The 10506-nt window shown below is 33.7% G+C and overlaps 2 protein-coding genes across 2 annotated transcripts; both read right to left on the bottom strand.

Annotated features, from left to right (window-relative positions):
* Nucleotides 1-4913: 4913 nt before the first annotated feature.
* Nucleotides 4914-6566, bottom strand: LOC106779511 (protein FAR-RED IMPAIRED RESPONSE 1-like). Its single transcript, XM_014667625.1, has 3 exons — nt 5346-6566; nt 5138-5230; nt 4914-5042 (listed from the first exon to the last, which is right to left on the bottom strand). Exons 1-3 carry the CDS (start codon nt 6564-6566, stop codon nt 4914-4916), a joined length of 1443 nt encoding a protein of 480 aa, XP_014523111.1.
* Nucleotides 6567-6695: 129 nt separating this feature from the next.
* On the bottom strand, nt 6696-7541 carry LOC106779510 (protein FAR1-RELATED SEQUENCE 5-like). The gene has a single exon (XM_014667624.1). The coding sequence runs from the start codon at nt 7539-7541 to the stop codon at nt 6696-6698; it is 846 nt and encodes a 281-aa protein (XP_014523110.1).
* Nucleotides 7542-10506: the final 2965 nt, after the last annotated feature.

Below are 10506 nucleotides of genomic sequence, written 5' to 3'. Positions count from 1 at the left end.
ANTAAAAGCAANCAAAGAGATACTAGGAAAAGTCCTNATGGAAAAGAAGGTTAGAATGCAAATTATAATATGTTGAGCGATTTCAGTTTATTTTAGAACTTGTTTGTTTGGCTTGTTCGATTGATGTCTTTTATGTATAGGTTTATGTCCGACATTCATGCAAGACAAAATACTTGGCACATGTCAACACCTTATTAACGGATGTGCAAAAGACATGCATACAAAGAACTCCTTTCGCATGGCTACTTTCCATTGATGTGGATATCAAAATGTGTAGGAATNTACTTTTACAATTGTGTAGTACATGGTTAGAGAGGAGGGGTGGGTTTGAAGTTAGGTGTGTCTTTATTCCATTCACCAAGTTAGATGTTTGCTTATGTTTGGGGGTTAGGGTCAATGGACAGATGTTTAAGTTGTTCAAAGACGAAGTTGATTGTCATAGTAGGAGNTTGTTTGACACAAGTGATGTGAGTNTCGAAAATGTTTATGAACAACTTCAAAATCGTTTNAAAGGAGATGAAGTGGATGATGTTTGTAGGTTATATATACTGCTAGGCTTGAGTGAGTTCTTGTTTCCAAATAGAGGTGGAAAAGTACATTTAGGTTTATTTGAATTAGTAGATGACTTATCTTGTCTTGGTAAATATAATTGGGGGGTGTTATTTATGAGTACCTNGTTTCNAGTTTNTGTGATGCTGCTTTGTGTGTACAGAAGAGACAAAAAAGATCACACTGTCATCTGGTTGGTTGTGTATTTGCATTACAGGTATATTTTCATATTACGTACAAAAGTTGTTTTATTTCTTGATATTATAGTTATCTAAAAAACAATTTTGGTTGTATCAGATGTGGGCAATGGAACATGTGTTATTTGCTCAGAAAAAGTTAGGTAAAACAAAAAGTTGCATACCTAGAATCCTTCATTGGATGCAAGTTAAAGTCGGTGAAGCAGAAGTTGAAAAATCATTTTCCTCTAATGAAGTGAGACTAAAATACGTTATAGTAATTACTTGTTATTTAATTTATATTAGTTTTGATATCATTTTTGTGGTTATTGTTTTATTTTTTGTGTAGGTCATTACTGAGGTGTATGTAAGCAAAGAAGAGATGGATGTTGAAATAGTTAAGGAAGCTTTACATTCTCATCAGAATGGTAGTTCGAAAGACAACTTGAGTAGGCCATCGTATGCTCACATTGTTGCAGAAAATGAGGCCTTGCGTTCTATTATTGTTCAGCAAGAGGTTTCTGTTGCACTTCTTGAGGAAGTTGTACACAAGCTAAAAATTTGTCATTCAAAGAAGATGCAACGAAAGGGGTCTGATGCCACAAGTCCATTTAAGAAGTCACAAGGAGAGAAAGGTGATGACTTATCAGGTGTACAAGGTGGAAACTCAAATTCAAAGGAAGATTACATGTTAGTTGATGATTTTTGGGAGCAGAAGTTTACAGAAATGTAATCAGATAGTCGTTTACGGTGTTGGAAAGTCAAACTCAAAGAACGGTTTTGTCTTGGAGGATGATGATGGTCGGAAGTCGAAATCAGAGAAGAGTGTAGACATATTCTCTGGTGTTGTTGGGAAACCTGAAATTGAAAAAGGTGGTGAAGAGATGGATATTACAAAATCTGACATGTACACGCGTTTAAAAGGTAAACCTAGGAAGCGTGTGAAAAGTGTATGTTTGAAAACCCCTTGGACAAGATTAGATAGGAAAACCCGTAGGTGCATAGAATAGTTGATGAATTTCATTGTCTAGGTATTGCAAATGTCATGTTAGGAAACAAAAATATAACTTTGAATGATGTTAAGTTTTAGTATTTTGTAATGAATAGAGTTCGGTTGTTATTGAGTTCTTCAATTTATGAACCATTTTCAATTGTTAGTCAGTTGTTCAAAACAAGGAATTTGAAAAACGTATCATTGTAGCACAAATTAAAACACTACAGTGCAGATTGTTGAACCCAAAACAGTCATGAGGATAACAAACTCACTTGACCAGTGCTCCAAGCCCCTTCTCTGTGCTGCTCCTGCTAGGGTATGTGCTTCTTCAAATTCTTTCTTTGTTTTCTCCAATTATCATCGAATATGAAGTTGTTTACTTTTATTTTGTGTATCTCTTCTTTTGGTGATGTTGATTTGTCTTGTATGTTAAGAAACCTAGGGTTTAGGTGGCATTTGATCAAAAAATTGGTATTGTCTCTAGTTATGATCACTGAAATTGGACTATGGTTGGTTTTAGGAGATATAGGTTTTAAGTTGCCATATTTGCCTTAAGCTTGATGACAAAGCTGGACAACGGAGCAATTTGATTGTATTTGTCTTTTATTTAAAAAGCGGAACGAGTGTGGGATCTTGTCTGTTATTTGTCAAATATTATCCTTGCTGATAACTGAGACATTTACTCTATACTTGTTGAAACCTTGTTCAATACCCGTGTGATAAGTCATATATATATATATATATATATATATATATATATATATATATATATATTTAGGCAAGTCATATATATTACTAGTTTTGGCACAAACAAGTCATATACATTTAGCTTACACTGCTGGTATGGTTATTTTATAAAGGGCAGCAGCCTAATGGGAGTCAGGAGGCTATTCCAAGATTTTAACCAATGCCCCTCTATAACATATCGTAAAATAAATTTGGACAAAGAAAATGTGTTATGTTTTAAATTACTACTGCTTTTACAACTTGTAATGTAAGCATTTTGATGTCCTGAGTTAATAAACAAGAGTACCATTTCAGATTGTTATTTCCATCTTATTTATTGGAGCATATAACAAGGTTTCTAAATTTGTTTCCTTGAATAGAATCTTTTGATATGTCAATCATCACTAAAGACTGACTGCTTGACAAACTAAAATTTGTACCAATTAAGTAATGTGAAGGGCTTTCATGGGTTTGTCTACTATTGTATTGATAAGGCAGCTAAATCATATTGAAGTTATGTTGTTTGATATGCATTTTCTTTCAATTTCTTTACATCGTTTGTGATATCCATTTAAGTTGGGGTTTGCTCTTTCTTTTGCATTTCTCAGAGGGAAATTTCTTTGATAAATTTCGTTTGTCTTTGTATTTTCCACTGTTAAAATATAGAATTTTGTTAGTTTGCAAGCCCTTAAGTTGTTAAAAAATCAAAACTTTAAGAAAGAGGGAAAATGTCATGGTTTGTTTAGTATTCATGCCTTCAGTATGCTCAACGACTCATTTTATTGTTATTAATGGGAGGCTGGTGATTGTTGAAATGGTCATGATTTACTGTACATATAATGTAGATTATGTTTAGTATATAAGAATTTTGTCTGTGAATTGTGATTTGTTTGGCATGCCAGTTGATCTGCGAAAGCTGCTAAACCTCAAACCTGTAATGAATATAATCTTGAAATTAATATTTATTTTAGATTCTTTTTAACCTGATTACAGTCAAGTGGCACTAAGGTAGATTTATGATGCTGCTCTGATGCTGCTGAGAGAGATCAGATTGTTGTGTGGCAAAAATGCATACATTGCATCAGCTGCATGGAAAAGCTAAAGACTTCGAGATCCCCCAAGTTCTGCAACTCATCAGACCTTTCCTGTTTAATACCCTTGTTCTTTTAGCAGCAATAGTAATGGATGAGGTGAGTCATTTTTGCAGTATATTCCCATTGGGAAAATTAAACGAGGTTATATGATTTTCGATGTATGGACGATTGTTCCTTTTAAAATCGTTCATAATGCAAATAGATAAGATAAGAAATTAAATTGAAATTAGAAATATGCTGTTAAAACAAAGTCATAACTATTACAAAGATTTCATTACATTTTAGAGTGACAGTGATTTGAATGCGAAAATGCAAAATGCAAACGGTAGGGTGATGTTTCATCAACCCTTATTTACTGGTGTTTTTGTTATAAAATCATGAATAATAATGACTATGTTTGATAAAGATAATGATAAGTTTTTTATCAACAAAAATTTAAAAAAATGTCAGATTCTATCTCTCCTTAAGTTGAAGTGATTACATGGGATAAATGACGCAATTACGAATTCGTTTTTTATTCTTTTTAAATTTACAACCCTTTTTTTAGATAACTAATAATTATAATAAAATTAATAATTATAATAAAATAAATATTTAATTAATATAAATAAGTATAAAATATTTAAAAATGATATTACTGGAAAAAATAGTTCAATATTTAAATAAAATACTAATAAAAGTTATAATTACAAAAGTAATTAATCAATAATATTATTATTTTTTTATAATTCAAAATTTAATTATAATTATATTTACTCAATCACATTTTATTCTAAAGTAATTACACCTATTAATTTTTATCCACAAGTGGTAAATGGGGTTGAAATGAACACCTTTCTTTTTGTACATAACGCAGTCCACAACTAACCACATAATGTTGAAGAGATAACCACTTACTGCACCAACAGAAGTGTGGTAATTGGGTTTGAATTCAACACTTTTATTGTGGTTCAAAACAATGTTTGAAAATAACCCCTTATAGTTGAGAGCATAACCACTTACTTTAGTTATAGATATGTGGTAAATGGGTTGAATTGAACCTTTTTTTTTTGTACAAAACACAATCCTAAACTAACCACATAATGTTGAAGACATAACCACTTCCTTTGCCAACAGATGTGTGGTAATTGGGATTGATTTCAACAAATTTATTGTTGTACAAAACAAATTTCCAATATAACCACATAAAGATGAGGATATAACCACTTACTGGAACAAGTGATATGTGGTAAGTGGGATTGAAATCAACATTTTTCACCTTATACAAAACGCAGTCCACAACTAACCACATAGAATTCAAGTCATCAGCACTTCTTCACCCAAAACATGCCATTACAAACAACTTAAAGAAGTTCAATGTCATTTCGATATTTGTTATACAAAAACATTGTCTTGTTGTGCAAAATCATTTTCCATGTTTGTTGTGGACGATTGCGTGTTTTGCACCTCGTTGTGTAATGATGCAAGCAGTGACATGAACCCAGGGGATTGCACACTTGATACCTGCATGACACAACATTAAATGCATGTCATTTACATCTACTGAAGCCGAAGTAAATGGGAAATGACTAAAGTATGGAATTAGAAATTAATATTACCGGTTCAATTGAGTTGGCTCTTGTGTAATATGTGTGTAGTGTCCCATCAATGTTATTGGTTAATGTTGCATTTGGTCCATCCATCATTGTGTCCTTCATCAGTTGTTGGTTTGAAGTAAGTTTAAATAGCATTTCTTATAAAGTTATAACAGCGCCAAATCTTTAATGGAAATGATTTAGGAAAATAATAAAAAATATAATAACTTACAGCAATAGGAAAAGATGATCGAGTAGTTTGTTTTTTTGATTTTGTCTTCCTTGTTACTCTTTCACATGTGGATTTCAACCTCTTTGTCCTTGGTCGACCCTTGCGCTTGACAACTTTAGGGCTTTCGATGCTAACATTGTTTGTATTTGTGTGTACATCATCACCTATGTTATTGTCATGGAAGTCGTCTTGTTGTTGGTTAGTATTGTTGTTGAGGTTTGGTGAAGGTGTAATTTGTAGGCCATGGTCGTTCACAAATGATTTAAGGTTGTGAAGCAATAATTCTGTCATGCTTATTGACTCACATGCAATCTCAGCAATATCTCCAAAAGTCTTGCATAAGTGATCATACCGTTGAATATGAGGATCCTTTTCTCTGTTGCTGTGTGTAGCTCTAATATACGTGTGCTTTCTATGGACATTTTTACACCATCTTGTGAGTATGTACTTAGAAGGGAGCTCTGTTACTCGCTCTTGGGCCAGCACACACACACAATGACTACAAATAATGCCCCTAAACTCAAAAAGCAAACAACTGCAATTGACAGTTACGGTCTCTCTTTCAAATGTAACAATGAATACCCTCTCTTCCCTTGAATCGTTATGAATGGAGTCCTCTGTTACTCTGTAAAGTGATGAGTTATCCTGAACAACAACACCATCAACAAAACAATTAATTTTACCTCTAAATTCGGACTGTATCTCAGCAAACTTAGCATGTGTGTAATGCCTTTGGAACTGTCGCTCTATGAGTGATTGTGACCCGCATGGAAGAGTTGTGTTTAACGAGGTGAAGTCAGCTTGGGTTTCTTTCTCTATCTTGTGTTGTAGTGCATTGTCATATTGTTTAACAAATTCTTGAAGAGTAGTTTGGGAGTTAATATATCCATCAAAAAATGCATTCATACTCTCGCTTCTTTGAGTTGTTGACATGCCACCCCAAAAAGTGTTTCTCAGGTAACAAGGAACCCACCTGCTTTGTTCTTCATAAAGTGAATACAACCATTCATTTGTTTGTAGTGAAAATATTGTTATCATTTTTTCCCACCCGTAAACAAAACTGTGAACCGAATTAGAATTGTACAAAACTTGCTTAAGTTCTCTTTTGATATCTTTGTAATCGGCATACCCTTGTAACTTCTCAGGTATTTTTTTCATTATATGCCACAAGCACCATCTATGACGAGTGTTAGGAAACACGAGTTCAATTGCTTTCTTCATTGCTTTGAATTGATCCGTAATAATTCCTTGGGGTGCTCTATTGGACATGCAACGAAGCCATGAATTAAATAGCCAAACAAATGAATCTGTGTCCTGTGAGCATAACAAACCACACCCTAACAGTATTGATTAGCCGTGGTGGTTGAGACCAACAAAAGGAGCAAACGACATGTCATACTTATTGGTTAAGTATGTTGTGTCAAAAGATATGACATCACCAAAATACTCACAAGCTGCCCTACTTCGTGCATCAGCCCAAAACACATTAAGTATGCGGTTATCGTCATCAACATCAATGTCGAAAAAAAAATCCTTATGAATTTCTCTCATGGAAGAGAAATGGTTTAAGAGTGCCTTGGCATCACCATCTTTTGATAATGCTCTTTTTTGTTTGGCGACATAATTTCTTGCATCTTGTTCGACAAACTCCATGTGCTCATAACCTCCTGTAGCACAAACCAAGGATCGATAACTCTTGTTCATCCTAACTCCTGCTTCAGCATTTAAGTCTAGTGTTCTTTTGACGTTCAGATTCATCCTTTTATTGCCTCTAAACAACCTTGACTTTGTTGGACTAAGATCATGACTATGTACGTCATCAAATGCTGAAATGTACCACTTGTCATCTCTTTTTGATACAATCATCCTAGCTGCACAATCATTAGCCAGTGTTAGACGTCCAATCTTTTCATTATGATTCAAGGGGACATATTTTCCAGCCCTAGAACACACCATCATGAAGTAACATAATTCATTTTTGCTGTTCTTCCTTGAACTCCTTGTTCGAATTCCAAAACCCTTTGATATTGCATATTGTCTATAAAATGACTTGACTTGGTTAACACTGTCAAAAACCATTCCAACTGTTGGGAGGATTGAGTTAGGTTGAACATGGTTGTCATTTAATTCTTCAACAGCTTCGTCATGTTCTTCATCTAATTCTATATCATCCAAAGATGTATTGATATGGTCCATGTCCCTGGTTTTCCTACAAAAAAATTAATAAAACAGCAATTTCTTCTGAGTGGAGGACAATAATGTTGTAGTCCAATACTAACTGAACACATAACCACTTACTAAAGAACACATAACCACTTACTGCAATCTTAAATCCTGTCAAAGACATTTCATATAAGACAAAGACTTTTATATAGTCCCATGTCCCTGTTTTTCGCATAATAATACAATATAAAAATAACTACTTCTTAGTGCACCAAATAATATCTTCGTTCTCTATGAACGTAATATATTTAAAATATGTTCATAACCACTTTAGCAAATAACCAGTTAGAAAATTATAAATAACCAGTTACTGCACCATTTATTTTTAATTTCATTGTCATATGACCACTATCAAAAGTATAATGTGACATCAAAAAAATGCAACACTAGGATTCAGAACACCAAAAAAAGAATGAAGACGACAATATACATGCCACCATTAAATGACTTCAACTACGTTCTGTGAGAAGACAAGACAAGAGTTTCTTTAATAAATTTCAGTATTACTAACCTCTTTAATAGAAGATCAATGGTGGTTGTGAGAGATGGACGTCAATAAATTCCTTAGCCCATTGCATTTACTCATTCCTTCTTCTACCAATATTAGGGTTTAGTTGGTGCAATTAATACTTCATTCAAAATGAAAATGATATCCAGCTGCTACCTTTGTAGTCCAAACTTGGAAAAATGTTTTTGCCTTTACAATTTTCCAGAAGCATTTAATGGAGTTGTCATTCATGACTTCTACCCCAAGCAATCACAATTAATGCTTGATAGGGGCATTTATGTCAATACATATGAGTGATATTATAAGATGGGGTGGTATGGGTAGCCCTAATACTTACGTCCAACGATCATTGGTCTCCAGAGGTATGGGCACTGTTACATCTTTCATTTCCTTCCCCCATCTTCTGCTTGGTAAGTAAATAATGGATTACCTTACTTTATGTTCCCTTCCTCTTCGTTCTTAGTTTTAAGGAAGAACAACACCGAGGAAAGCACTTCGATCTCTTCATTTAAGGTATGTTAAATCTTTTCCTTCCATCGCTTAAAACAATACCAACCTTTTCTTTTTCTAAGTTGCATGAATGCAGAAGGGTTGGGTTACATTGTTAGGTTACATCATATAAGTTTGTTGACGTTGACTTCCACTGCATTTTATGTTTTTGTTAACAACAACATCAAAGAATGGACGCTTGGGATCAACTAGATATTGATGACAGTGATGTTCATAGTTTTATTCGCCGTTGCGATTCCAACAAACATGGCATTCGGGCCCTGCTAGTGTGGTTGAGGCAGCTATGCTTAACAGGTAGCTGAATGAAAACATTCCCACACAAGAATTTTTAAGTGACATAGCAAAAGCTAGTTATGAACGCGACTTCACATCCAATGCTTGGCTTTGGGCTGACAAATTCATTGATATCCATGGTGAGTAAAGTCATCTGCAAATAATGTTCATAGACATACATATATCCTAATTTCAGCAACATTAAAGGATTAATAATTTAATTTTCAGGATTGTTGGTGAAATTTGAGGTTGAGCATATCTCAACCCTTGATTCTTTGAAAGGAACTTGTAAGGTGTCGTTGTTGCGATGTGTTGTTAAAGCTTGTGAACATAATGGATTGGGTGACATGAAACTAACAATAAGGGTTAGTTTATGTATGTTGTAACTGTGTTGACTGAAATATAACCATAAGTTAAGTCCAATAATGAAATTTTGTTATTTTAATTGAACATTTTCTCAGGATCCAATAGGTACTGTAAAAGCAAGTGTTCACCACAAGGCCATTGCTCATGCTGATATAGGGCCACATTTAAAAGTTGGAAGTGTGATAATCATACAGGATGTAAGTATGCAGTTATTGATGTAGACAACATTTTTTACCTTGCTTTTTGACAACAATATATGGAGTTAACCAACAATGTTTTAGCAGGTCGCAATTTTCTCCCCCAATGCGAGGAACATACTATCTTAACATAATTCTAAGGAACATTGTTAAGGTAAACTTCATAACCCTTTTCTATTGAGATGTTATTATTATGTTGAATTTGGTAATGACTTTGAATGATACTCCGTATATGTGCAGGTTTTTCCACCTGATATTTGTCCCCCAACTGATGAACTAGTAAGTCTATCACCACCAATTATCATCAACAAACTTCCAAAACGTTCCATTGATGACATCCTTAGCAAATTGACTCCTCCTGTTCAGACCGACCACCCTGAAGGCAGTGCACCAAACAACCACGATTAAAAGTGGAAGAACATTCCAACTTTCGTGTTTATGTAATTTCGTTGTTAATTTTATCTTTGTTGTAAGTTCTGAATATTATGCTTTATCTAATTTCGTTGTTAATTTTATCTTTGTTGTAATTTCTCAATATTATGCTTCGTTATGTATTGAACTACGGTTGTTGAATGTGTTCCTGCATTAAGTGGAAGTTCAATGTATGTTGTGTTTTGAGTGTTATGCGACGTTATAAATAGTCCTTTCAATGAATCATTTCATTTAAATGTTTGACTAAGGGGTTACGTGTGAAGAGATAAAAGTTATTTAATTAAATCCAAGTAATCGCACTTTTTGGTCCAATAATTGGTCCACCAAAGGAAATCCTAATATTGAATTCAATGACAATATTTCTTTGCTGCAGTATGTGGTTATGTCTGAAACACTTTTTTGGTTATTTCAGACAGGGGTTTTGTACAATAGTGGAAGTAATTTAATTCAATCCAACTAACCCCACATTTAGTTACAGTTAGTGGTGTTCTAAATTTCACTAATAAATTTTGACCAATAATATAACTCCATTCAAATATTCAAATTTCTTTTGGTGCAGTACATGGTAATGTCTGAAGAGATATGTGGTTATTTCTTAAATGAAATCTGTACAAGTATAAAACTAATTAAATTGAAACCAGGTGAACACATT

This window comes from Vigna radiata, unplaced genomic scaffold (genome assembly GCF_000741045.1).
Source record: "Vigna radiata var. radiata cultivar VC1973A unplaced genomic scaffold, Vradiata_ver6 scaffold_289, whole genome shotgun sequence".
Lineage (NCBI taxonomy): Eukaryota > Viridiplantae > Streptophyta > Magnoliopsida > Fabales > Fabaceae > Vigna > Vigna radiata.
Note: the sequence above shows the minus strand (reverse complement) of the source record. Positions and strands in the feature narration are given on the sequence as shown.